Raw genomic sequence first — 27,470 nt, 5'->3', positions numbered from 1 at the left:
GATGTGCTTTTACATCTGGAGAGCCCAGGCTTGGGCCCAGCAGCTGACACGGAGGCATTGTTGCATTTAGAAACCAAGAATCCTGATGCTCCGTGTTCCACCACTGTCCCGCAAATGAGCCACTGCCAATGTGTGTGGTGGGAATCCATGCATGAGCTGGTCCGCACAGGGGCTAGCAGCAGGCGTCCAATCCCACCACCATCAGCGTTCTAGCTGAACTGGAAAAGTCTGTGCTCTGAATATAAAAATTGTAGGTTCAAACCTTTCTCATGACCCACAGGGCTAGGAAACGTATAGGAACAAAACTATGCTCTGAAGTGTCCCTAGCCTCTGTTTGCCAGAAGCTGGGAATGGGCAACAGGGGATGGATCACTTGATGATTACCTGGTCTGTTCATTCCCTCTGGGGCACCTGGCACTGGCCACTGTCAGAAGACAGGATACTGGGCTAGATGGACCTTTAGTCTTAGCCAGTGTAGCTGTTCTTATGTTAGTGTAAAGTGCATGGAGTAATTATTGTTCAGTCAATTTTACACTGTTTGGATGCTATGCTGCTGTTCATTGTACTGTTACATTTTTATCATTTGTATTTGCTTAGCGAAAACTGGCCCTTTAAGAAGAGAGTGTGACCAACTGAGAGTGAGTTTGAGCCTGAGAGCCGCGCAATGGGGTTGGGGGGGTAGGGGAGTTTGCTTTAGTTTCTTGCAGAGGCAAGAACCTGCCCATGCAAGCTGCATAAAGGCTAAACTTGAGCTAATAAACTTACCTTGCCAGAAGGCAGCCTTAGTCTTAAAATTGGATCATTAGCAGAGTTGGTGACTAATGGATTGTTCGCTTCACTGGCATTTCTGAAAAAAAAAATCATGTTGGGTCAAAATTTTAAAAAAATTATTTCAGTGGTTGAAAAAACAAATCCTTTGAGGTCACCCCAAAATGAACTGTTTCAATTTCAAGCACTTTTAAAAATGTTTTTGCATTATTTTAAAAATAAAAATGAAGTCACTCCTGAAATGAAATGTCACAAAATGTCCACCTTTGTCAGACCTTTTTTTTTGGTTACAGGGTTTATTTTTGACACAAATAATTCAGCAAAACTGACACGAATTCATAAACTGTTTGGGATCACTGAAGTTGGAAAAAAGTTTTGGCTTAAAAATTTCCGGTAGCGCGAATCATTAGTGTTCCTTGGGGATGGGCTGCTTCAGGTGAGCGCTATACAACTACAAAACCTTTCACCAGTAGGGCACCTGTTTGAATCCAGCTCAGCCCAATGGGGGTTAAAGTTGTTCCCGTCTAATGGATTTTCGGTGGCCCCCATATAAGATGAGTTTGCTCAGTCTCAGTTCCAGCACCCATGTCACAAACTCAGCATGAGGCTTTGCACTAGACTGTGAGCTCTCTGAGGCTGTCTCTTACTCTGCATTTGTACTGCACCTTGCACAATGTAGCCTTGATCTTGGCTGGGTTCTCTAACGTGCGCTCCTGTAGCAGGGGCCAGAAACCACCGGACTCACTGTACACTTGTGAGTTGGCAATGTGGCAATTGTCACATGTGCAGGGGGGGTGCAAATAGGGGACCCAATAGCACGGTGTGAAGAATTGGGACAGGGATGTGTGTGTGTGTGGGGGGGGGGAATATGCGCCTATATAAGACAAAGCCCTGAATATTGGGACTGTCCCTATAATATCAGGACACCTGGTCACCCTATGTGCAAAACTCAGAAGCCAGGACAAAAAACAAGCGAGAATCTCTTTTTTCAAATCTTCTGGGCTTAGGCCAATCTCATGATTTGGGGAATCTGACTTGTGATTTTGGAACCTTTCAGGGTGGCCATATGCTGATGGCCCCTGTGTATCCACACAACAGGGACAGCACGGGCTGCGACAGGGCAAGCTGCCCTTATCCGCATCTGGAGCAAGAGGTCAGTTCAGGCTTCATAACCCAGCCTAACCCAGGGCGCTCTGCTGATTCACCCAGAAAGGCGCCTATGGGGGTGGTGGGGGGGGGCGGATGGTGACATTTTCAGCATGGATGGGCTGAAGCACGTGGGCCATCAAAAAGCCAGGAAGTGTGAGCATGTCAGTCACTGGAGCTGTGTACATAGCCCATTTGTTGGTTCGCTGGGCACACTGAAAAATTGAGAATTGCCAAAATTTGTCATTTTGGTGTAAACAGAGTCTGAATGAGCTCTCCCCTGACATCTAGTGGTGAGCTGTAGAGAAAGACGTCAGGATCTGATCTCATTTCCATGGACACACCCAGCCTGCCTTGGTGCTCATCGTGATGGGATTGCTCGCCCGAATGATCACCTGTGCCTGGTGGTGGAGCCCCGGTCTCCTTGTCACTGGGGCAGGAGTAATGAAAGGTTGTTATCCTTGTTGCGTGAACTGAGGGCAGAAGAACTGTACCCAGAACACCCTGATGGAGGGACTCACCCTCAACTGAACAGCACTCACTAGGCAGGGGACATGGGTTCCAAAGCCTAATAGGCAGAGAGGGGATGGGTATTTGTGCTTAGTGGTATGGGTGCTTTTTAGGGAGCCTAGGCACTATTTTCTATAGTATAATAAAAGAGGTAACTGAGATTCAATTGAGAGTCTTATTACATGCTACACAGCTGAAATCACTGATACTTAGGTTTAGTTTAGGACAGTGTCTCTATTGTAAGAGACTGCCCAGTATGCATTAGCAGTGAGGCTCCCCTACTAACAGCTGAAATCAGAGAGCTGTGTTAAGTGGGGGGTCTTGAAGACGTCGTGGTCAGTGGCCACCAGGGTGGCTGCTGGAGAGGTGTGGCAGGCGGCCAGCAGGGTGGTTGGTGGAAAGGGCCAGAGCAGAGCCCTGTAGAGAGGTATGGCAATTGACTGTTGCAGTGATGAGCAACTACCCAAGCAGGGGAGTGTGTAAGGTGCCTCCTTCCCCCCCCCCCCACAGGGTGGGAAGTGAACTCTACGGATGAACCTCTGAACTCTGGGGCTGCACTGGCCAAGGACAACAACTGTGAGTGGGGTGCAAAGAAGGGATGGGCACATTAAAGGGACTTTTGGGTTGCTGGACTTGAGGGGAAAAGGACACTGCCCAACTTACTTGGGGGTGTGTCTTTTGTTCATGGTTTATGTTTATGAACCCTAGTTGTGGTGTTTTCCCAAATTAACGCTGAGTGACATCCCTCCTTTTATGAAAAGTTTTTGCTACACTCAGACTCTGTGCTTGCAAGAGGCGCCCAGGGGGTGGTGTGTAATTGTCCCAGGTCACTGTGTGTGGGCTCGAGCCGGTTTTGTGTTGTATTGGTGAAAAGGAACCGCTAGATACTGACCCCGGCCCTTGTTGCTGCTGGCTCCACCTGGCAGAAGGGTTGCTTTGGCTAGGTGAAAAGGTTGGTTAAAAAACTAGTTTGGGGTCAAATAAAACACTTGGATTCATTTTGGGGAGGGTAAAACATTGTAAAGTATTTTTAAAATGGAAGGACTGTCCGAACTGAAGCATGGCTCGGAACCAAAAAGTCAAAACATTTCATTTTGGAAATGCCAAAATCAACCATTTCAACACAACCAATTTTTTTCTGGCCAAAACAATTGACACCAAAATCGAGCAGAATGTGGGAATTGTTTTGATAGAACCAAATCTGCAATGCTTTTTTTCTTTTTTTTAGCAAAAAAAAGGTTTCACAGGAAAATTTTTGCCCAGCGCTATGGGTTATGTTCCTCCTGAAGGGAAGCCTTTCCTCACAGTGGCGTTTTAAACCTGGCGTGCTCGCCCAGGGCACACTCCCAGCTGCAAAGGACAGGAGGAGGGAGAAAGTAGCCTGTGACTGGCCGGCTCTGAGCTGTGGACTGGGTTCCGGGAGAGAGATCAGGGAAGGAGACTAATTAGGACCTTGTTACTAATAGTCGATGAAGCATCCACCACCATATGGCCTCTGACTACGCCTAGGGATTGATTGACTCAGAGCTGCTATTTCAATCCCAGGGCTAATTGTTTTTTGTTAAACTAGCAGACTCCATTAAACCAGTTTTATCATCTTCCCTCCCCCGCTTTTTTTACTTATACAGAATAAATGGATTAGTTCAGAGGGATTGCAGGGAGTGTGTGAGCGCGCCCAGTAATTACCGTAGTTTAGGGGATAACACAGGCAGCACAGAGTAAGCTGTGTACTAGATATTACTCTGGCTGGCCGAATGACGGACCATAGGCTCCAGATAATGGCCACTGACCCAAGTCACCCAGAGTGTGCTAGGAAGGGAATGATCTCCACTCAAGAGTTAGTTTCAGGGGAAGCTGCTCCCTGTGTTAATGACTCATGGTTTGGCTCTGGATTCTTTGTTTCGATAAATGCTTCTAATTTTAGATTAGTTTGCACATTCTTCCACTCTGTTTTCAAAAGCTCTGTAGAAGTGGCAACATGGCCTAGTGGGCAGGGGGATGGGCAGGGGCTCAGGAGCCCTGTTTCTATTTCTGACTCTGCCACGGGCCTGCTGTGAACCTTGGGCAAATCACTTCTTATTTCACCCCTTGGTCTAGTTAGGCTTTAGGGGGAGGCTCGGTTTCTCACTGTGTCTCTGCAGCACCCAGTATAGATCTCTAGCTTCTCCTATACTGCTCTATACTGCTCCTATAATACAAATAATAATTGAAATAACCGTGTTTCAGTAAATAGCCAGTTTGCAAGTGCAGCTGGCAGTGTTACCAAAATGTACATGACTTTCAGTGCAAGTGTCATAATATTCAGTGTTTTTCTTAAAGCCCCAGCTCCTGGAGTCCTGTGAATATACTCCTGGCTTTCATTTAGGAAAAAAAGTAAGTTTCTTGCCCTCATGATTGTAGAGAAAAGAGAAAGACGTGACCCTTCACAGCTGAAAGCCCAGAAAGAAAATAAAAAGAATGCAGGGTTTCTTATTTTCTACAATCTTGTGATGTTCTGGGCCTGACTCATGATTTTTGAAGACATGGGATTGGTAAAACTGAGATGCAAACCTGCTCCCTCTCTCGATGCTCATGGTTCCCTGATTCCCTAGATGTTCTCTCATCTGTCTTCCCAGCTCCCAGTTCTAAATGCCCTTCCTCAACGCTCTTCATTGTTCTGCAGAGAGGTGGGCAAGGCACTCAAGCAGTGGGCAGCAACCAGGTGAGGGGCTGCCAGGTAGATGGGACAAGGTCCCCAAGCAAGTAACAGCCAGGGAGCCATGGTAATGTGTTTCACTCATGTATATCTCCTGGTGGTACCGGCTGCATGTGCCCTGGCTGCTACAGGAAAGGCAGACGCCCCCACAGGCTGCACTATGTCCTGTGCTGGCAGCCTGAAGCGCCAGGAGAGAAGGCTTGTCTATATGGCGAAGTTATTCCAGAGTCAGCCGGGCTGTGAACTGAAAGGCCAGCAGCAACTCTGGAATAGCTCAGGATGTGGACAATCCCTAGTCCCAGAACAGTGCAGCCGCCCTGGGTGCTGGTCCGCAGTAGCTGCTCTGGACAATTTCCCCATGTAGACAAGCCTCTAGCAGTGGGGCCTGGGGCCTATAAGGGCTGAGCCTGAATCCCAAGCTGGGAGCCATCAGGTCTGGATTTCAGCTCCCCCACATCAGGGGGTGATCAGCTCAGGGCTTAAATTTGGCCTAGGGTTGAGAAGCTGGCAGCATGGTTGGGCCCATCCCTCAATAGCTTCCCCACAACCTTACCCTGGGAAGCACACAGACCCTGCCACATTCCAGCACAACCCACTGCAATTGAGCGGAGGCGGGGAGCGGCCCAGGCTCCCTTGCTCGGAGCTTGCCCTGAACTCTCTTGGCAGGCCCTGATGTTCCTAACCCCTGCCAGGAGATCACTGTGTTAACAGAGGCCCCTTCTCCTAAAAACCCTGTACTTATCCTCCCCGGGCTCCTCCCTTTCCCCCTCCTCAGTAATGCACGGGCCACTCTCCCAGCCAGCACAGGGAATCTGGTGCCCAAGAAAACCTGCCTCGTGAAATATTGAATTATGATTAGCTAGTGCCTTGGATAAAGGCTGATCCCCGCCCCCTTTCCACAAACCCTCAACTGACGCCCTGGGCCTGCTAGCAGCCAGGGGGCAGGGAGCTAGATAGATCGAATGTCCGATGGGGAACGGGAGCCAAGGTTCATCTCTACCATCCAGAGCGAAGGCTGAAGAAATGAGCTGTAATCATTGTTCAAGGGGAACAGAAAGGAGCATTGAGAGAGCGACTGGGGGGTTCGATTTGTTAAGTCCCCATAGGCCCAGCGGGTTTGATGTCACTGGGTCTAGGGTTACAGTGAGCTGGTTCCATCCAGGGCTCGCTGATGGGTCCCAGCTCCTTTTTAATTCTTCATGGCGTGGTTGATTGATCCACCTTTGCAGAGACACTAAAGATTAAGAGGATGACAAACAGGCATCTGCTTACACAGCGTTAAGAACTAATCTTCCCAGCTCTGCTTTAGGAGCCTTGAAGAGAGCGTGAGGCACATATACACACACACACAGAACCAGCCCGCAGAGCCAGAGGGGCTGCGAGTGGCACCCTGGCTCCCCAGCCCCACAGCCGACCATGGGGAGCAGCTCATAGACTATCAGGCTGAGCTTCACGTCTGCTCTCTGCCCATGCAGCAGCACCGATTCGGGTGACAGGAAACCAGGACCTCCCCTTGTTCCGGACACCTCGTGCTAACTGCTGGGGAGCAGGGAGCAACCAGATCCATTAGCCCATGTGTGAGGGTCCATCCCAGCAGAGGAGAAGCTGAAGGATAAAGCAGAGAGAGAGAGGGCTCCAGGCCCCCCACACACCCGCAAGCTTGCCTGTTGGCCACCTGCGCTCCAGCCACAGCCCCCCAGCATGTCCACGTCCCCCGCTGAGTCCACCGTGAGCGCTGGCCTGGAGGACAGTCAGTCAGGTAAGGGGCAATCCTGAGTCATGTACCCATGCTCCCCTGGTAAGGGGCCAGTGCCACCATGGGATGCAGTAAAGGTCATGAGGGTGGGCGTGGATTGGCACCTGGGACATATGGAGATGCCCAGACACTGCAGCAATGTGGGGATTGAAACTAGACAGACAGACAGTTGCAGAGAACCTGCTTTAGCGCATCTATACTCATTGGCTGATGGGTGAGCACTAATGATCGGTGCTCGTTAGCGCTGGTGGGAGGTGAATTAGTGCTGGGAGCAAGGCGCCATCTTCTCAGCAAACAGAGCGACCGGGGTACCGCTGCGTAACGGTGCGAGGGGGCTACTGCATTTCTGCGGCTGGAGCCAGGGATGCAGAAGACCAGCTCAGCTAGTGATTTCCCAAAGCCATGCTGCCAACCCCAAGTGTTCAAAAATCCTGACTCAGGCCTCCCAGAATTCTGAGATTGGCTTAAAAATGATAAATGTCAGGTTCTTTTTACTTGTCATTTTGGATTTTGAGCCTGCAGGGATCATGAGTTTCTAGCTTTTTTCTAGAGATGTACTATTAAAAGAATTGCAAGCTGAGATTAGCACTGAGTCCCCTGACTCCAGGAGCTGGAGCTTTGAGAAAACACCCAGACCCAAGCAAAACACAGGGCCAGGCAAAATGTCAGTACATCCTGGAGCTTTCAGGAAATGTAGGGAATTCTGCTCCAGGAAAGTGACACAGGCCTAATGAAATCCTCAGCCTGTGGTCCCTGGAGCCCACAGAGTGACTGTGTTAGCAGATCCGTTCTCCCCCAGCCTTGAGAGTGTATTTAAAAGTTGAAAACTAAGGAGCAATTTTGGTTTGCTAAGCCCAGCTTCCTGAGCAAGATGGGATCCACGCCTGAGCTGAAGGTGTTTTCCAAAGCCCAATTGGGACCAATAACCCTATTTTCTAGGTGGGGAAACGGAGGCACAGAGCAAGGGAAGGAGCTGGGCCCAGGCCATACAGCAAATCAGGGACAGAGTTGAGAGTAGCAACCGGGACTCCTGATTCCTACCTCTTTGGGCTGAGCCCCTCTGGGTGTTCCGGTAGCAGGTGGTAGAGGACTTGGCAAGCACCCCCCACGGGGGCAGAGCAAGCTGGCAGCAGGATGGGGAATCCCCTCACACACTCCTCGGGCTCTTCTCCAAGCCCCCAGAGCCTGCCCCCAGCCACCTCCCTTCCTCTCCTCTCCCCAGAGTCTGGCCAGGCTTGTCCTCCACCTCCTGCTACTCCGAGAGCACTGTGCCCCAGAAGCCAATCACACCACTGACACTCACTCCCCTCTCCTCTGCCCCAGAGAGCCAGCATGCTGGCTGCCCCCACCCTCCAACTCCCTTTTCTAGGGTCTGGCTGTGCCCTCCCTCCATCCCCTTCCCCCGGATGCTGACTCTTCCCATAGCTAGAAGGAGGAGAGACGTGAGTCTGTGATACTCCTGGGGCAGGCACAGATGTGATAGGGGAGGAGGGCCCTTTGCGATGCCTCACTTTACCCACCCATTCCACGAGGTTAATAATTTGTAATGGGCTCGGAAACCTGTGTGTTGTTATTGACCGGGAGGATATGGGGAGGTTGAGAAGGAGGAGGGGCCTTGTCCAATGTGGGGGAAGGTTCACAAGGAGCACAAAGCCCCAGTTCCCCATTGAACGGGGGCCGAGCTGCTTGGTGCTTACAGGGCTGGCTAATGAGCATTTTCTCCTGGCCCTGACTGAGCCTCTCCACGTGCCCAGGGAAAGCTTAGCAGCCCCATACCCAGCATCAGCACGTGGGAGATGCTCAGTGCCCAGCACTGGGCATCCCACACTCGAGATGGCTGCTCAGCTGGCAGGCAGTGGGCAGCACCGCCGGGGGTGTGTGGAGTGGGGCTTTCACAGGGGCTGTGCCACTCCCACCCGTAGGCTGGCCCCCATTCAACTCACACGGCCTGGGCCTGGGGTGGGGATGCTGGGGGAAGATCTGAGAGGGAATCCCAGGCACACAGGACAGAGTCCTTCTGCAGCGATGTCTCAGCTTGCAGTGGGCGAGAGTTGGGGCCGGATCCGCTGAGTGTCCCAGCGGAGGGTATGTGCTGCGGCGCCCGGACAGGCCCGCGTGTCAGAGGGGCCTCATGGCACCCAGCAGGCTTGGAGATGGCAGCAAACACAGCCAGCAACAGCCCTGGCCACTCAGCACTGCCGCGAGACTGACAACCCACGCCTCCGCAGGCAGGGTGCTTCCCACAGGGCTGGGAGCCAGGACTCCTGGGCTCAGGCCCCAGGTCTGGGAGGGAAGTGGGGTCTGGTGGTTAGAGCAGCGTGGCCTGTGGGGAGAATTTCAGCCCCCGAAGTCCAGTGTGGCCAAGAGCTCTGGGCCTGTGAAGATTTAGAGTGGAAAGCTGTTGTAGCCCAGCCAAACCTGCTCTAATGCACCTCCCTCCCCTTAGTTCCCGGATCAACACAGGACTCTCCCGGCCAAAGAAATGGTTAGGAATGTTCCACCGGCCGTCCTATCCCCTGGGCCCTAGGCCCTGCGTCCTCCCCAAGGGACCTGCCTTGCTCAGCGCTGGCCTCTGCGGGGACACAGCTCTCCAGGGCAGGGTCTGGCTTCTTGCTCTCTCTGGGCAGCACCTAGCACAATGAGATCCTGGGGCACAGCTGGGGTGCAGGTGTTACTGCAATGCAGATAACAAATATCAGTAACAACAGGGAGTGCCATGTGGGATCCCACCAGGTCCCCATCCCCATCACTGACAGCAGCCAGCACCGGGCTCTTCAGAGGAAGGTGCAGGCATCTCCATTCTGGGCAGTGACGCAAAAACCTGCCATAGCAGAGTTTCTTCCCAACCCCCACCAGACAGAGGTTGGCTCATGCCCTCCTGGTTTATAACCCGTAGTCCCTCAGACTCCATCTAATGCAATGGGAACACTCACATTACCCACATCAATGCACAATCCTTTCCTGAGCCCTCCTAAGCCTTCGTGATATCTAGTGGCAGTGAGTTCCACCAGCGAACTGCACATTGTATAAAGAAGGAATTCCTTTTAATCATATTAGATTCACTGCCTTTGCCCAGTGCTGCTAGTGTCCCCTTGTTCCTGTGTTATAAGGAGGGGGGAGTGCTGGGCCCCATCCCAATCCTTATTTTCTACCCCTCTCTAAACAGTCCCAGGCTCTCTCCAAGCATTTGATTGTTCCTGGAGGCCGCATTCCTTCTGTGCCACCTCTCTGAGTTGTGGGGACCAGCCCTGAGCCCTGGCTTTATGGGCCATAGGGCTGTTTTCTACTACATCTGGCCAGTCGCACCGTTCCAGCACTCAGGCCTATCCATCCTGAATCTCCCCAGCCTGTGCTGCTTGCTCACGCCTGGGTCCCGCTGGGGTGGGTGTGTTGGGCTGGCCCCCCACTCCGATAGCCAAGCCCTGAGATCTGAGGGGCTGGGGTCATCTCCAGGCCATGGTGCCCAGGTGCTGATTGCCTGCTCTCGCCCTGCAGAGCTCAGCCCAGCCCCTGGCAAAGCCCTGAGCCCGGTGCTCACATGCCGGGTGTGCGGCGACACCAGCAGCGGGAAGCACTACGGCATCTATGCCTGCAATGGCTGCAGCGGCTTCTTCAAGCGGAGTGTGCGGAGGAAACTCATTTACAGGTGAGAGGAGAGCGCTGCGGCCCGGACTCACGGGGGCGGCCCTGCAGAGCGGGCAAAGGGCCAGGGGAGGCCGTGTCAGCTCTGCCAGGCCGCCCCCTGCTGGCTGTGGGGCTGCCCTTGCCTGAGCCTTGGCACCTGGGGGCAGGTGTCTAAGAGCCCGTAAGAGCGGGCTGGTCCCTCTGAGCCCTGGCACAGGGGGTTCAGGGAGCTGCAGGCGGCCAGCTGCAAAGCCCCATGTGGCCACAGGTAAAGGCGCCCTGGTCTCCGTGTGGGGTGCACACCAGCATCCCCCGACATTGCAGCAGGAGTGCAGTGGTGCTGGGAGCCCATCTCAGGAGATTTCCCCCCACCCCCCTCCAAACTTTGCAAACGTCTCTGAGTTCAGTCCTGGCCTGATGGCCCTGGAGCCAACCAGGGCAGAGCCAGCTCCCCCCACCCACCAGCCCTGCCCAGGTCGGTCTCCATGGCTCCCCAGATAGATGCTGCCATGTGGGCACTGCCCAATCCACAGCCACTTCACCCCAGCCAGCAGTGAGCCCTCAGAGGGGCTGTGCCATGGCTGCAGAGCTGGACTGTACTGGAGCCATCTCCTCCCCTTCCCCCAGGAGACGAGGCTCAGACCAGCGTGGGGAGAAGGGCCCAGTCCGTGCCGGGCTGACGGATGGCCACTCGTTCCCCTCCTCGCCAGCGCAGCACAGACCATGCGCTCTAGGCCCCATGCCAGGCTGGCACCCCTCTGCCAGGACTCAGACAGGAAACCACAAACCCCAGCCAGCAGGTGGGTCAGCCACAGGGCCCGTTAGCATCCTGGCTGGGCCCCCACTGCACCCAGTGCACTTGGTCACGCCCTGGTGCTACACGGAGCCCTGGAGCATGGCTCTGGGACAGGCCTGTGTCACTGGGGCGATGCTCTGGAACTGCTCCCTACGAAGCCAGTCAGGACTCGGGTGATGTCTCCTCTCTGAGCAGCCTGTCTACAGGGCAAAAAGCTCACACAGCTTCCACCTTCCTGGGTCTGACCTCGAAGCATTCAGCATCCTCTGCGCCTCCATGTGCTTCCCACAGCGAGTCCGCCCAGGCAGGGTCTTGCACCCCAACTTCGCAGTCAGACGTGACTCTTAGCCAGCCAGTAAAACAGAGGTTTATTAGATGACAGGAACATGGGCTAAACCAGAGCTTGTAGGTGCAGAGAATAGGACCCCTCAGCCGGGTCCATTTTGAGGGACAATGAGCCAGACAACCACGTCTGCACTTCACTCCATGTCCCCAGCCAGCCCCAAACTGAAACTCCCTCCAGCCCTTCCTCCTCTTTGTCCCTTTCTCGGGCCAGGAGGTCACCTGATCTCTTTGTCTTCAACCCTTTAGCTCTCACCTTGCAGGGGGAAGGGCCCGGCCATCAGTTGCCAGGAAACAGGGTGTGGGCCATTCTCTGCGTCCAGACCCCTGCACACACCTGCCCTCTAGGGCTCTGCAAGGATCATACACCCTTATCCCACCACCTAGATACTTAAGAACTTCACAGGGGAAACTGAGGCACCCCCACAATATTCAGAGGAAACATTAAGAACAGTCCCACTTCATCACAGACTGATGAGGTCTTCAGCAGCAGACTCCAGCAGAGACTGATGGAGCCACCGCGCCCCAAAAGTCAGCCCTGCTGAGCCCCCTATCCAGCCAGTCTGTGGGGCAGGTAGTGCAGGGTTGCTGGGCTTTCAGGGGAGGCACCACAGGGTGGGCACCATGGGGCCATTGGGCGGGGGGGGAGGGGGTCACTGCTGGGCTGGGGAGTGGGCACCATGGGGCTGTTGGGCTGGGGAGTAGGGGTGGGCTGACACTGTAGGGCTGTTGTGTTGGGGAGATGGGTGCTGGGGGGATGGGTGCAGTGGGGCTGAGCGGGGTGGGCACTGCAGGACTCCTAGTAGGTTATGCTTCAATCCCCTGTCATGGGTTTGACCCCAGGGTGTCAGCACCTTGTCCCAGCTAGTCAGTTAGTTATGGGGCAGATGCAGCATCCTGGGCTGGGGGAAACACCTCCTCCCACAGGTGCCACGCAAGGAGGGCGGACATAACTGGGCCTGCATTCGTCTGCCCTTCAGGTGCCAGGCTGGGACAGGGATGTGCCCCGTGGATAAAGCCCACAGGAACCAATGCCAGGCCTGCAGACTGAAGAAGTGCCTGCAAGCGGGCATGAACAAGGATGGTGAGTGTGGGGGGGTGCCAGAGGGTGTGGGGCCGGAGAGGCCACACCTGCAGCCCTTCGACTGTGAGAGCTTCTGGGCGGGGGCCTGGGGCCGGTGCTCTCTGGGGAATACCGGATGCCTACACCGTGGGGCTGGGCAGAGAGCTCAGGACAGCTGAGCCCAGATGCTGCTCGGGACAGGTGGAGAGGCTGCTGGCCAGAGCACACAGTAGGTGACAGGGCTGGCCCCTAGCCTTGCTGTGACTAGGTCCCCACGGCTGTTTATTGGGGACGACAGTACCAGGGCTGCCAGATTCCAGATAAATGGCTCGGAGGGCTTTTGCCACCCTCAGCTAGAAGGAGGGGGCAGAGGGTCAGTGCCCATCTCACTCCACAACCGTGGTGCAGGGAGGCTGGGGGCGGCTGCTCAGGGGGCAGACAGGGCCTGATGCTCTTTGCTGTGTGTGTCAGCGCTCAGCCCCCCCATCCTAACCCCCCTGCTCTGCGTCCCCAGCTGTACAGAACGAGCGCCAGCCCCGCAGTACTGCCCAGGTCAGACTTGACAGCATCCCACTGGACACAGACCTCAAGCCTGCACACCTGGCCACCACGCGGGAGGCCCCTCCGCCCCCCTGTCCCCCACTGCCGAGCCTCAGGGGCCCCGGCTCCTCCGTGCCGGGCACCCTGGGACCCCGGGAGCCCACTCCTCCGAGTAACCACCGCTTCATGGCCAGCCTGATGACAGCCGAGACCTGCGCCAAGCTGGAGCCCGAGGACGGTGGGTTGCAGGGGCAGGGTGGGAGGAGAGGCTGTGGCAATACCAGTGCCAGCCTGGGGCATCGGCAATGGCAAGTGGCACAGACCCAGCTGAAGTGGGGGGGGGGGAGAAGCTCCTTCCCAGAGTGACGCACCAGCAGCATCAACTCCATGTCCCTGCCTGGGGCTGGGGCTGCGCTCCTTGGGATTCAGAGAGCGGCCCCCGGGGGACCGGAGTTCACAATGCTGCCTGGCCTCAGCTGTAGAGGCATCTGGCCCCTCTGCTGTCAGACTGCAGCTGCTGCCAGGGAAATTGGCCTGTCCCAGCTAAGGGCCACACAGGCCTTGTCGCCACCATGCAAACCTCTCCTATAGAGCCCAGGCTGCTCCCACACAGCCGCTAAAGGCCCTGGGTGATGAGTCCTCAGTGGCGATTCCCTGTGCCTGCGAAGCTGCGAAGGTCCTGCGACACGCCTCGCACATCAGCAGCGCTTAAGCAACCAGCCGCCCCTCCCCATGCTGGCACCCAACTGTTTCCCTTCCTGCAGTGCTTAACTTGTAATGAAAGACCAGCTGCCCCTCCCTCTGGCTGGCACAAATTAAGTACTGCCTTCCTGCCTTGTGCTCACCCTTTGCTCTCTGTGCAGCTCGGACCACAAGAGGCACCGTGTCACACGGCTTATGGTCCCGCTCTCTCATAGTCTCGAGCTGGGGCCCGATGCTGCATTCGGAGGGCTGCAGAGCCCGGCTAACGGGCAAACAGAAATCAGGGAAACCTGGCTAATGTTAGAGGGGTTTTGAGGGGAAAATGGGTTGGTTCCTCCCCCTTCCAATTTGGGCTGCCCATGTGTCTGCCCATGAGCAGCAAGACTCAGACCAGCCCTGGCTTGGTCCCTGAAGTAGTTGGGGTAGTTTCTGTGAGCTCTGCTGCTGTCAGTGACCCAGCTGTTCTCCTCCCTCCAGCCGACGAGAACATCGACGTGACAGGTAACGAGCCCGAGAGGACAGAGTACCAGATGTCCCCCTACCCATCCGCCAGCCCTGAGAGTGTCTACGAAACCTCTGCCCGCCTCCTCTTCATGGCAGTGAAGTGGGCAAAAAACCTGCCCGTCTTCTCCAATCTGCCCTTCAGGGACCAGGTGAGGCAGGGTCCCGTCTGAACTAACTGGGTTGCCGTTTAGTGGCCTCCGGGCTGGTGTGATTCACATGCAGAGGCGACCCCAGGACCAGACAGCAGGGCTCTGACTAGGCAGCAGACAACACAGCTCTGGGCACGCCCCTTCCCAAGCGCTTTGCAAACAGGGATGAACTCACCTCCCATCCTTTGGGGCTGCAGGGCTAATCATCATCCCAGATAACAGGCCCCGAGGGGGAAGTGATTTGTCTCAGCTCACATGGGGAGTTGGTGGCAGGACTGGGACTAGAATTATTGTATTAATTCAGATGGAAAGCGTTAACAGAACCTAGTCCCCATGCAAATTACACAAGGTTTGGTTTGGAGAAACCTCAGCCTGCTTAGCACTATGGCAAACACCCTTTGTAACCTTTTATTAAAGATACAGCAAAGAAGGGAAACTAGTGAAAGCCTCTGAAATGTAAAGTGCTAAGTGAAGCTTTCATGTGAACAGCCACCCTTGTTGCCTTTCCCTTCAGCTGGAGAGTATTTTTAAAAGCCCCCCCCACCCCCGGCACCCACACACCCTGTTCCCAGCTGAGCTCACAGTTGGGGCAAAGTTGGAGGCCCAGTTATCACAGCAGAACCCAGCTCTCCTGATGTTTCCTCCTGAGCCATAGCTGCCAGGAATGGCCAAAGAGATCAGACGCGCTTGGAGCATGCTGGTGGCTTTCACTTTATGACCAGGTTACTAAGTCGGTGGCTGGGAACGTGGGGTTTAGGGGACAGCAGGCCCTGGTGGAGCGGTGCTACGACGAGACCATGTGTGAGGTGGTGATGGGCAACTGGGCCAGTCGCACTCAGACCGAAAGGCAGGCACATGGGTGGTGGCTGCTGCTGTGCAACTCATTTCCAGAACCCGTGGGGGATGACATAAAAGGGGATCTAATGTCTGTATGATAGTAGCAGCAACAGGCCCCAATCAGGCCTCAAGGCCCCAGGGTGCTAGGTACTGTACGTACATGTACACCTACACCTGCACACCCGCCTACACACAGCCCCATCCCATAGCTCACATGTTCCTTCCTCTTAAACCTTGCCAGGTGATTTTGCTGGAGGAAGCCTGGAGCGAGCTGTTCCTGCTCTGCGCCATCCAATGGTCCATGCCCTTGGAAAGCTGCCCGCTGCTCTCTGTGCCTGAGCTCTCCCCCAACATCCACGGGAAACTGGTGTCTGCCAGCGTGGACATCCGCATCCTGCAGGAAACCATCAGCCGCTTCAAGGCCCTGACCATAGACCCCACGGAGTTCGCATGCATGAAGGCTATTGTGCTCTTCAAACCAGGTGAGCCCAGCTGGTGCTGCAGGACAGTGGCTACGGACAGCCATAAGGCCGGCAGGCCTCGGCACATCTCTGCCAATGCCCCTCAGTCCTGACCTGCAGCCCCTGCCTCCCCCCTCGTATCCCAGCTCTATCCTCCCCTCACCTCCACAGCTCTATCCTCCCCCACCTCCACAGCTCTGCCTAGTATCCCAGCTCCTTCCTGCCCAGCCCAGGGCAAGGAGGCCATCTGAGCCATCGGGACCTTGGAGAAGCAACTCCCAGCCCTGGAGACACTGCTTATATCTGTCTAGGGTTAGCAGAACATCTCTGGGTCCCTCCTGGGCTGTCTGAATCCCATTGTGGAGCTCAGACAAAGATTCAGACAGAGAGAGACGCTGGCACTGCGAGTCCCCCCAAACCACCAGCAGTGAGACTCCTAGATCTAGCCAGTGGGGGGGGGAGAGTGAACCGGGAGGGGACTGGGCAGCAGTGGCTGAGGGGGTTGGGCGCAGGATCTTCGCACCCTTGCTCGGTGAGCTCCTGGGAACTCTGTGCCCCTCCCTCTGTGGCTGTCATTATTCACAATGGCTCCCTGGCCACCTGGTGAGGCCTGCGACCCCCATTTGGCTCGGTGGAGGCAGTATTCTGGACGATCTCACTGTGGTCATGGACGGAGCTCGGCTACCTTCCTCTCCATCCCTCACAGGAGGCTAAACTGGCTGCCAGGCCAGGACCCTCCCACATGCTTCCTGCTTCCTCTAACTGGAGGTGATCCGGGGAACGACTTTCATCGTTGCCCAGTAGACCAGGCTATGCCCTGGGAGCCGGCTCTCAGGGAGTGTGTGCTGCTCTCTCACAACAGCTGCGCCAGTGGCTTTCCAATACTTAGTTTGGAAACAGAAGGGAGGATGGTCTAAGCCATTCCCTTTCCTCCTGCAGTGCCAGGAAATAGATCAGTTTTGTGTCTCATTTATAATAATCCTCTGAGCCCTACCTCCTTTGGCATTGCCAGCACACGCTGCTGCTCTGCCCAGGAACCCAATTACCTAGGGGTGCCAAGTTTCTACTTGCAGAAAACTGAACACCCTTACCTCACACCCCTGCTCACTCCATCCCCCATCCCTCTCCCCACCCTCACTCACTCGCTCATGGGATTGGGGTGCGGGCTCCGGCTGGGGGTGTGGCTGGGGGCTCTGGGCTGAGGGCTCTAGGTTGGGGCCAGGAATGAGGGGTTTGGGGTGCAGGAGGGGGCTCCGGGATGGAACCAAGGGGTTTGAAGTATGGGAGGGGGCTCCAGGCTGAGGCAGGGGGTTGGGATGTGGGAGGGGGTATGGGCTCTGGGGTGGGGCCAGAAATGAGGGGTTCAGGTTGCGGGAGGGGGCTGTGAGGGCTCCAGTGTGGGGCCAGGATGAGGGATTTGGGGTGTAAGAGGGTGCTCCTGGCTGGGCCTGAGGGGTTCGGAGTGCAGGAGGGTGCTCCGGGCTGGGCCTGAGGGGTTCGGAGTGCAGGAGGGTGCTCTGGGCTGGGGTGGGGGTGTGTGTGAGGGCTCTAGCTGGGGGTGCAGACTCTGGGGTGGGGCCAGGGATGAGGAGTTTAGGGTGCACAGGGGTGCTTCAGGCTGGGACCGAGGGGTTCGGAGGGCAGGAGGGGGATCAGGGCTGGGGCAGGGCGATGCTTACCTCAAGCAGCTCCTGAAAGCAGCGGCATGTCCCATCTCCAGCTCCTATGCGGAGACACGGCCAGGCGGTTCCTGGCCAACGAGAGCTGTGTAGCCAGTGCTTGGGGCGGGGGAAGCACACGGAGTCCCCTGGCTGCCCTTAGGACTAGGAGCCCAAGCAGGGTCATGCTGCTGCTTCCAAGAGCCACAGGGAGCCTGCCTTACCCCACTGTGCTGCCAACCGGACTTTTAATGGCCTGGTCAACAGTGCTGCCCGGAGCTGCCAGAGCCTCTTTTCGACTAGGTGTTCCGCTCGAAAACGCCTGGCAACCTTATCTCCTTCCGCGTGTCCATCCCCAGCTACTGGGAGTTAATACAGAAGGGTGCATCCGCGTTGCCCAGGCCATGTCCAGCTTCTGCACATGGTTTCTGAAGATGGTGGGATCTCTCTCACCGTATTAACGATGTTTCCAGGGTGAATGTCGTCAGCAAACGTCCTTCCCCTAAAGGAAACAGCCCTGTGAACGGATTAAAAAGAAACCCAATACCCAACTGTACAGCCCACACCTAGCGTGACTTTCAGTGCCGCAGCTTAGCTACCCCTCCCCTCCCACTGTGTTTAGGGGGTGGGAAGGGGGGGAGGAGACCGGAGGTGCTAAAAGACCTGTCCCAGAGCAAGCGGGTGTCAGGTCTCATGACCTGCGAACCATCTCAAACAGCAGCAGAGACACTGCCCCCCAGCCTGGGCTCCCCAGGGGGAGTGTCACTGGAATACCAGCATCGCACTCAGAGCCAAGCCAGGCACAATTACAGCTCAGCTGAGCTGGTTCAGCCTGTGATCCCATCTGACGGGCACGCCCTCACCAAGTTCATCTGTGCAGAGGGGCTCCTGAGCAGCGCTCTGGGCCTGGGCTTTGCTCCTTGCCAATGGGACCCGCCGGCCTACCCACGGTATCGGAGTTGTGTGTGCTCCTGCTGTGTGCGAGAAGCCTCTCTAAATGCGGGTGCCACACAACAGCCCTGATCTTGTTACAGAGACACGAGGCCTGAAGGATCCAGAGCAGGTGGAGAACTTGCAAGATCAGTCGCAGGTGATGCTGGACCAACACAACCGGACACACTACTCCAGCCAGCCTGTCAGGTAACAGGGCTCATGCTACAGACTTGCCATTGACTACACAGCACTCTTCACTGCTGGCTTCCTGTCCAGCTCCTTGCCTTCCTGCCTCTCCTCCCTTCTGAGCTGTCTAGCAACTGCCCGCCCCCTGGGCAAGTCCATTAGAAATCACTCTTCTTCCTACTGCGCAAGTTAGTCTCCGTGATGCTGAAGCCCTCGGTTTGCCTTGTGCTGCTCTGAGAGCTGAGGAAGGGCTGGACTGTCCTTCCTTCCTTTAGCAGCCTTTCCTGTGTAGGCAGAACGCTAAAGCACAGGTGGATTCATCCATGTTGGGCTTGTGCCCTCTGCTGGTGATGCGGGGTGTCACCTCCTTTAGGGATTGGGTGCCAGGTGACTCAGCTTTGTGGGATTCCTGCCCTCCCCATCAAGGCATCCTGGGCTCTGCACTTGCCTACAGCTCATCCCCTACAGTCTGCCTGCTCCCCTGTCCACTACTCTCTTCAAGGTCTTCTCTGCCATGCAATGCCACCCACCATCCTCCTTCCTGTGCACGAAGTACCCCCCCCCCCCTCTCCACATCCTCCCTCAAAGGAGGATGTTCCTTCTTCCTGGTAGCCCTACATCTCCATCTGGGGCTTCCTGCACCCACATCCCATGGTTATTTACAACAAAACCCCCAAATACTTAGAAGATTAAACCTAAACGTGTGCTGACTTCCCTGGGCCGGGAGGCCTCTTCCATCAATCCCTTCTGGCCCTCCCCGACGATGGAATCGGTCTTAGATTGATTGTGAGCTTATCAAGGCAGGACTTGCTCTTTTCCACGTCTTTAGCACCATGACGCACAAACAGCTCCTCTCTTGAGCTGTTCCCCTCACCCAGGCTTGTACCTACTGAATCTCGTTCCTCCTGTGGAGTGAAACCATCAAGGGCAGGCAGCCACGGCATGAAACAGATGACAGCATCACTGAGCTTCTGGATTGAGCACAGGCCAATGTGTCACTGGTTTAGAACAGTGGCTACACAGTGGCTCCTCCAGGCATGGTTGGGAAGATCTGGCAAGAGCCTACAGTCAGTTCATCCTGATGGACCATGTTGTACTTGTGAAGAGCACAAAACATTGTAGTGGTAGGTCCCTACTTTCTAGCTTGAACCTTAGCATTACACTCAACAGCCCAGGGGTAGGTAGGTTGGCAAATTGCTCTGTGTTTTCATGGACACTTGGCCACACACGCTTTGATAGCCCAAGCACATAACCCAAAAGGGAAATTTGATGGGAATAAATCAAGGGGAAATAACCCATATCAGAACATTTTTTCTCTCTCCAAGCTTTGTTTGGGCAGCACCTCTCGTCAGGGAATTACCAACTCATTGTGATATTGTTAGCCCTTTGACCTCTGACACAGCAGGGTAAAATCAAAATCCTTCCCGAGACTCTCCCTCGACTTAATAGCTAACCAAACCCACACTGACACTTCTCTGCTTTCCTCCAGGTTTGGGAAACTGCTCCTGCTCCTTCCCTCTTTGAGGTTTATTTCCTCAGACCAGATAGAGCTCCTCTTCTTCCGCAGAACTATCGGGAACACTCCCATGGAGAAGCTGCTCTGCGACATGTTCAAAAACTGACCTGTCCCCCTTGCGACCAGGATCCCTTGATGTGGGGGTTGAGGTCTTCCTGGAGCGGCATGAACACTGTAGTTCCAAGCACCTGGTTTCCAAAGCACTGAGCCAAAAAGCAGGTGAAAGGAATGTGGAGATCCCGCTCAGTCCTGAGTGAGTTGTCCAGATCAACTGCATATCTACCAATCCTGACACAGCATGGCCCAGGATTAATCTCTGTTCACAAACAGCTGCAGCCAACTGGAAATTGTTTCCTATCAACCTTCAGGCCATTGTAACCCATTGGGGGTTTCAGTCACCCCTGGGAAGCTCACACAGCAGATGCTTGGACTCAGAATTGAACAGAAGTTTACAGGCTCCATTAGTAGAACCACAAGAATCACCTGGTACCTACCTACCAAGATGAAACTAATGTTACATATGTGAAGAACACAAACTCATGGTGGAAAGCCAGGACACTGTACTAACAAACACCACCCCAATGGGGGTGGGCAAATGCAGCTCCTGATGCAAAGTGAGGGATGAATGTCAGCAAAATTCATGACAAAAATTAGTCTGAAAGAGGTCCAGGCTCAGAACCTGTATCACATGGAGGGAAGGTCTGGTCCTGGAAATCTTCACACATGTCCTGGCATGGCCCAGATGGTGGCCTAGGAGGGTCAAGGAAAAGGTGACTGTCAGTTGAAGGGGGAAGAAGTGAACTTGCCTTTGGTATTGGCTGAACCCTAAATGGGAGATCACCAGCAGCAGAACATCATCTGTGCAAGACGTGTTTTTAAGATTACTTTTTCACTGGGATTTCCCACCACACACCAGGCTCCAACAAGTGATCCAGATGCTGAATTTAAGGAAGACTATGACGTTTAACACGGGATGCATGGTCTGTTGTCTTGAAACAATGCTATATGGCACCTTGCATTCTCTCTTGGACTAGGAACACCTGGTGATGGCAGAACATCTAGTATTGCATTTGAACTGAGAAATGTAGGTGGAGTTTGCAGAAAAGTTGAAACATGCCCTGGACTTGTAGCCTCTGTTTTGAAACCTTAATTGCAGCTAGGAGAGTACAGCTCGGAGTCAGAGACCTGGAGAGGCTGATGTGATCTCTGCTACCGTGTCTTCTGAACTGGAGAGCCTTTTTGTGAGGTAAAGGAAGAAGGCTGCTGATGTGGAAAAGCTGCATTGTGGGAGGCTGTGACCTGCGTGTAATGACACATATATCGCACTCCTGGACCTTGAGTGTGTTCCGGCAGCATGACACCCTCTGAGCAGGTCTATCCCAGCAGTCAAATGGGACATCAAGTTCTGATAGAGGCAGGGTTTTGCAGTGCCTTGCAGAAGAGAGCAATGGATGTTGTTCTCATGCAGGAAGGACAACTGTAATGGGCTCTGTTGCCATGTCAAGAATGCTTGATAGGCATATTTGCATGAGTAGAACTGTTACCTGGCCATAAACGCCTCTCTTTGGAGACTACAGTGACACTCTATGTCCCAAGCACTCACTTGGCTGGCAAATGCTAGGTTTCTGAGGTTAAAGGGTTAAAACTCGTATTGGTGAGCAACAAAGGGAGCACCAAGGACAGTGTTGCCTCAGAAAGGCATCATGGCCCAGCCATGCTGATGTTGAGTCAATGCACTTCAGCCAAAAGGGGAGGTGTGCAGCAAGGAGTGCGGGGCAATTTTTTACATAGTCCAGCTCCTTTGTAATTGTACAAACACACACTGTATTTCCAGAGTGCCTCTCTCGCCCTGCAGTTGCCAGAGGAATGTGTGCGGTCTACTGGCTTGGTGTAACTAATAAAGTGTGCTCTTTGGAATGGTTCAGTTCTCTCTCAGTTTAGCCCTACTTCCTGTGTGCATCCCACTCACCTCCCTGGGCAGTAGCAGCCAGTCTCTTCCTGACCTAACACTACTGGATGAGACCCTTCCTCTCGCAGGTCAGTTGCATTGCAGCGTATTGCTAACCACAACTTGAGGTAAGAATCCTTGAGGGTTTCTGGTGTGCTCAGCCCAGAGCAGTCCCCAAAGCCAGGGCCACAATGGCAGCATGCCACCGGCCAGAGCTCAATGTAGAAAGAGGGCCCTCATCTTTATTTGTATGTGAATGGGAAGCTCATGAGATGCCAAATGAATAGTTCTGGAGATGAAACTCCTATCCATCCAGCCATCGGGTACAGCAAGAAAAGCCTTCATGCATTACCTGGTCAGTGGGCTTCAACTCTGACCTGGAGGGACCACCTACTGCTAGAGGAGAGGGGTGTTTGCTCACCTCGGCCCTCAGTCTTAAGCCTTTCTACTGACACAGTCAATAGCAGAGCCAATTAGTGGCAACTGTGTAGCGGTTTTAGTGACATGGATACTGGACTGAGCTTACTACCTCATTCCACAAAGGGGATCAAAGAGCCGTACAACTTCAGGTCACTACCTACCGCAGCTGAGTTTGGACCAGTGACTTAAAGATAAGACGCTTTATTTTGCATTACCGAATCACAGAATCCTGATGGTAGGGACCAAAGGTGCCAGCGAGCACTACTTCTTCTGGACTCATGCAGCTAGGCCCATTGCAGCTCCATTGCTTGGGATGGGAGGGTGGCTCTGCATGCTCATGACACTTCCAGCATGCAGTAAAACTTGCAGCTTTTCTCTCTGTCCCCACAGGGAAACTGCTGGTGACGATCAGAAGTTGGGACTCATGGTCTTCTGACGACGTTATCCAGTGCTGGTAATTGTTACACGATCACTTGTGACTAGTTCAACCACCATGCTGAAGGGAGACATGCCACTAAACCTGGAGGAATGGTTTCCCTCTTTCTCCCCCAGGATCATGAGTCCCAACTCTGAGATCCAGGGGCATACCATTTCAGACAGGGAGCTCAAATTTTGCCCAGTCAAGGGATGCAATTGAAATTTGTCACCGAGTCTAAGGGCTGCCCCTACTGTGCACAACTGGAGTAGACTGTAGCCACCCATGTCTTTAGTGCACACTGGGGCTTCATGGAAATGCAGTTCTCAATAGCTGAGATCTGTCTCAGGGGCTGTATGCTGGGACCTTGCATAATGTCTTTAGAATACATCTGGGCCACATTAGATTGAAGTCTGTCCTGGAGGAGCAAGCAGAACACACACACCCTGTTCCTGCTCCTCTGTCAAGCTTTACCGGTCTTACCTCAGTGCTACTCTTGGCTGTCCTCCTGATCCCTGCCAATACTTGAAAGCCACGAGTCAAAAGTGAATCTGGAGAGGTTGAGAGCAACATTCCCAAGTCATACAAACCACATCAATCACTGTCATTCTTTGCTTTCTAATAGCTTTGTTCTTTAATAAGCTGGGGGGTTATTTGTTCATAAAGTTGGTTTTGTACAGCCATACAGTATATATTTAAGAAATATTACACAAATTGCACTTTATACATATGACGGCCTTGTTCCAGAAGGAAAAAAAACAATTAAAAAAAATTGAAGAAAACCTACTGACATGAAATTACAAAGTGCCAGTTGACTGCACAGCGGCATGCAATCTGGCTCTGTGGGTAAGAGAAATCATTCCCCCTTATATATTCTTTTTCCCTAAACAGGTAAAATGTATAGAGCGTATGACACAGGATAATATATCCTTTTACAATACAGACTTTGCTTTTTAAATTTACACTCAGCATACTTATAAATTACTTTTAAAATTTCCATTACAAATAATAATAATTAATAATAATATGCAGCCCCTATCCTTTCCAGTGGTAAGTACATTCACTTGGTACAAGGAGTGTATCATATCTGAGAACCTACCGCTTACCTACTGCGTGACAGGACTGGAAGACAGGCATCAGGCTTAAACGCGGACGGGGAACAAAACAAAGGATTGGTCTAACCCGTGCCTATATTCAAAATAATAATTAAATGACAACAAAAACAGAACACACAGTCTGGACCCACTAAAACCTTTTCACTGTCGTCCCCCCCACCCCCCACTTCAAGACAAGATAAAAGGAAAGTGGTGGGTGGGAGGGTTCTGGCTGAAATGAACGCTCTTGGATTGGAAGAAAGGAAAGCTAGGACACCCCCGGAGTGTATCTGAAGCCTAGAGTTACGGTTGCAGAACTTAAGTGGATTCGTTGTGGAGGGTCAGAAACCCTGAGAACAGCAGAGGCGGGTGTGTTGAAAGCCACGTTTTCATTCAGGGCTCCCTGTGTGTATATCACCTTTTGAACCATACACATTTGATTTCTAATGGGAAGCTGTGTTCAGACTGTTTGCTGCTTAACATCTTAATTACAAGGGTTTATGTAATTCCTCTTCACCAATACCATGGGGGAGAGGGACACACAGACCTTCCTTAATCTAAACAGAGCAGGACTTGATAAATCAATGTTGGATCCCCTGATGCTTTTCCAGTATTAACAGTCTTCAGCTAATGTTAAATCTCACCCCTTGAGCAGAGGCAGTATCCACAGCTCCTTGCATATCCTCCACTCAGCCCAACTGAAAAGGCTGTTAACAATGGTATGACTTGCAGCCTCTGCTATCGTACATGGGCAGATGAATGTTGCTTCTGCAGGTGTGGACACTGGGAGGGATGGGGAGGATCCCAAACTTAATTCCTTGCATGGCAATATTAAGTACGACTCTGCAGGGGACAGCAACCTGTACCCTTTTGTGAAAACTTCATGATGTCCCTCCCCATCCTGACCCATTGCTTCTGCAGAAATTTGTAGCTCAATAATCAACATTATTGACGAACCTGCAAGTCAATGGGTGCAAAAACCTTCAAAAGAAGGTAAGTTGGAATAATTCCTGCTGAAAACTGAGTCCTGTCCTATTTCTAAGGATTCCATCTGCAGGGCCATCATAACAGGGATTCTCTCTCTATCAGATGATGATCCCAAAAGTAACTCTGTAAAAGTGTCTCCTTCACAAAGTATGCTCTGAATCAGTCTTGCAGAACCCAGTACAGCTTAAGAAAAGCAAGCTGTGTGCTATTCTGCCTGAAGGAGCCTCAGCAAAAGTGCCAGCAGCATTCTGATTCCGCATGGGAGGGGATACACAGTGCGAAGCACAAAGAACGAAGCCTGATTTCGAAATAACAGGTTGAACCCATGTGCTGGCCGTTCGACAGCTTGTGCTTGGACTTTTAAACACAGCAAATTCCATATGGAAATCACTGAAAGAACAATATGAATCCACTAAGAGGAGATTCTTACAGAGCGACTTTTCTGATCTTCAAGTGCAGTTATGGTTTTTTTAAACAAAGGCTATGTAAAAACAGCACATCCTTCCTCAACAAATCTGCTCACTGCGAGTATTCAGCCTCCTCTGACTCCACTGACTAAATATAAAGGTGTCAAAACTTATACTATAAGCTGTGCAGAGCCAACCCACTCTAAGGTTGTATGCGCTGGAATCTCTTCTGGCTTGTGCACCATCAGAATGATTGACTAAGTTCTAGTTGCAAAATCTGTAGTTAGCTGGTCTGTATTTGTGTTTAAAACTTGATTTTCAAAGTTAAAAATTATGACTCTGCATGGCATCAGTTCATTTAATTCCGGTTGAAACAACAACATATTCTATCCACTTCATATGCATTTTTTTGATAATCTTATAATTGGCTTCTGAAGAGTTTGGGTGCCCTGTAGCGTTTCCTTAGTTACTTTCCACCTTCATAACCACCACCTACCTTGCCCACGGTTTCTTGGTTGATCTGTAAAACAGCTAGAGACCTATTAACCTAGCAATTTTAGAACTAAAGAGTTGGACATAATTAAATCCACAGAGGTCAAAGCAGAACCTGTAAATCCCTGTCCCTGCTCCATGTCATCACCACTCTGGTAAAAGTGGCCTAAATTATATTTTTTTCCACTGGGGGGGGGGGGGGAATCCCTCTAAAGAAATGCAGGTTCAACCCGCCGAGGAACATGCCAAAGTATTGCTCCCCACCCACTGAGAGGAAGGAATCACTAAACCGACTACTATTACAGGGAACTCCAGCAGACTGACTCATTCCCAGGGTGCTCACCCATGTACGAAACCAGGTGTACATTGTCCATAAGAGCTGCAAGCTCAGGACGGGCCCTTTCTGAACTGAGATATACTGTTGTGAAGCCAGGATGTAGACTTGGTTCTGTACTGGAACGCTATTGAAGGGAGGCAAGGGAAGGGGTTCCTGGGAGTTGCATGATACTTCTAGTTCCATATTATGGAGGTAAAATAACAAAACCATTACCCAGCAAAATTATGAAATGCAAATATCTTTTCCCATTGTTCTTGGATGCGAGAGAGAGAACAGCCAGGTACACAAACCAGTGCTATTCTGACACTGCTGTTCTAGATTTTTGATTAGGAGGATCAAGGTTAGAACCACATTTGGCTTCAGAACATTACCCAGGACAGAACTAGCAGGGTTAGCTGGCAGGTCCAATCCAGCATTTATTCAGCTAATTATTCTAACTGGGGTCCTGAAGCCCCTTCTATTCAACTCCTCCTCTCAGCATCAGCAAAGTTCTGGCCGCTTAGGGAAATGGACTGGCACCTGTAATTTCTCTGAATGATGCTTTGGGATTGCTGGTCTTCATCCACGTGACTGTGGATGCAGACTAACACGTAGGGACATCCCCATAAAGTTCCAAGTTACTAAGTGACCTCCTGGACTACTGCCTCTAAGCTTACTAATTAGATTCCTACAAATCTGTTTTAAAAATGTGTAACAGCAACATCTGTGCTGGTGGCAAGTCACAGCATGACACCATGAATGACAAATCTAGCCTTGATCTGACTACCCTGCCACATGGTCATGACAGAATGACACTGCTAGTCTTACCCTAACGAGATCTAGTGAGAACTTGTTAAACAAACATTTGTCACATACTTGCTTTGACAAAGGTGTCATATTTACAGCGAGAGGTGCACATGCATCAGCTTCTCACATAGTCTGAGCAGTTTAGGCAGGTTGCTAATCTCACAAATGTTCAGTGGGCTGAGACATGGTGAATGGTGATGCACTGTGGTGAAAAATGGTGCCATTTCTTTCCCTGCAATACTCTTAGGGGCTAATTCTACCTTCCCTCACTTCTCCCTTTCTTTTCCTGGCAAAAATGTTCCATCTAGGGGGAAAATAAAAACCATTAAAATATATATATATATATATATATATATACACACACACACACACATACATATATATATATATATATATAT

At 52.6% G+C, this 27,470-nt stretch overlaps 1 protein-coding gene across 1 annotated transcript; it reads left to right on the top strand.

Moving 5' to 3' along the window:
- The first annotated feature begins 6,820 nt into the window (after positions 1-6,820).
- NR2E3 (nuclear receptor subfamily 2 group E member 3) lies at positions 6,821-20,292 on the top strand. Its single transcript, XM_073361427.1, has 8 exons — positions 6,821-6,878; positions 10,371-10,521; positions 12,618-12,721; positions 13,215-13,478; positions 14,420-14,595; positions 15,674-15,914; positions 18,586-18,691; positions 20,160-20,292. The coding sequence occupies exons 1-8, from the start codon at positions 6,821-6,823 to the stop codon at positions 20,290-20,292; spliced, it is 1,233 nt and encodes a 410-aa protein (XP_073217528.1).
- The last annotated feature ends 7,178 nt before the right edge of the window (positions 20,293-27,470 follow it).

Source organism: Lepidochelys kempii, chromosome 10 (genome assembly GCF_965140265.1).
Source record: "Lepidochelys kempii isolate rLepKem1 chromosome 10, rLepKem1.hap2, whole genome shotgun sequence".
Lineage (NCBI taxonomy): Eukaryota > Metazoa > Chordata > Testudines > Cheloniidae > Lepidochelys > Lepidochelys kempii.
Note: the sequence above shows the minus strand (reverse complement) of the source record. Positions and strands in the feature narration are given on the sequence as shown.

Coding starts and splice junctions, on each gene's coding strand:
- NR2E3 (XM_073361427.1), top strand. CDS start 6,821: ATGTCCACGTCCCCCGCTGAGTCCACCGTGAGCGCTGGCCTGGAGGAC. Junction 10,522..12,617: donor CGGAGGAAACTCATTTACAG/GTGAGAGGAGAG, acceptor TCTGCCCTTCAG/GTGCCAGGCTGGGACAGGGA. Junction 18,692..20,159: donor TACTCCAGCCAGCCTGTCAG/GTAACAGGGCTC, acceptor GCTTTCCTCCAG/GTTTGGGAAACTGCTCCTGC.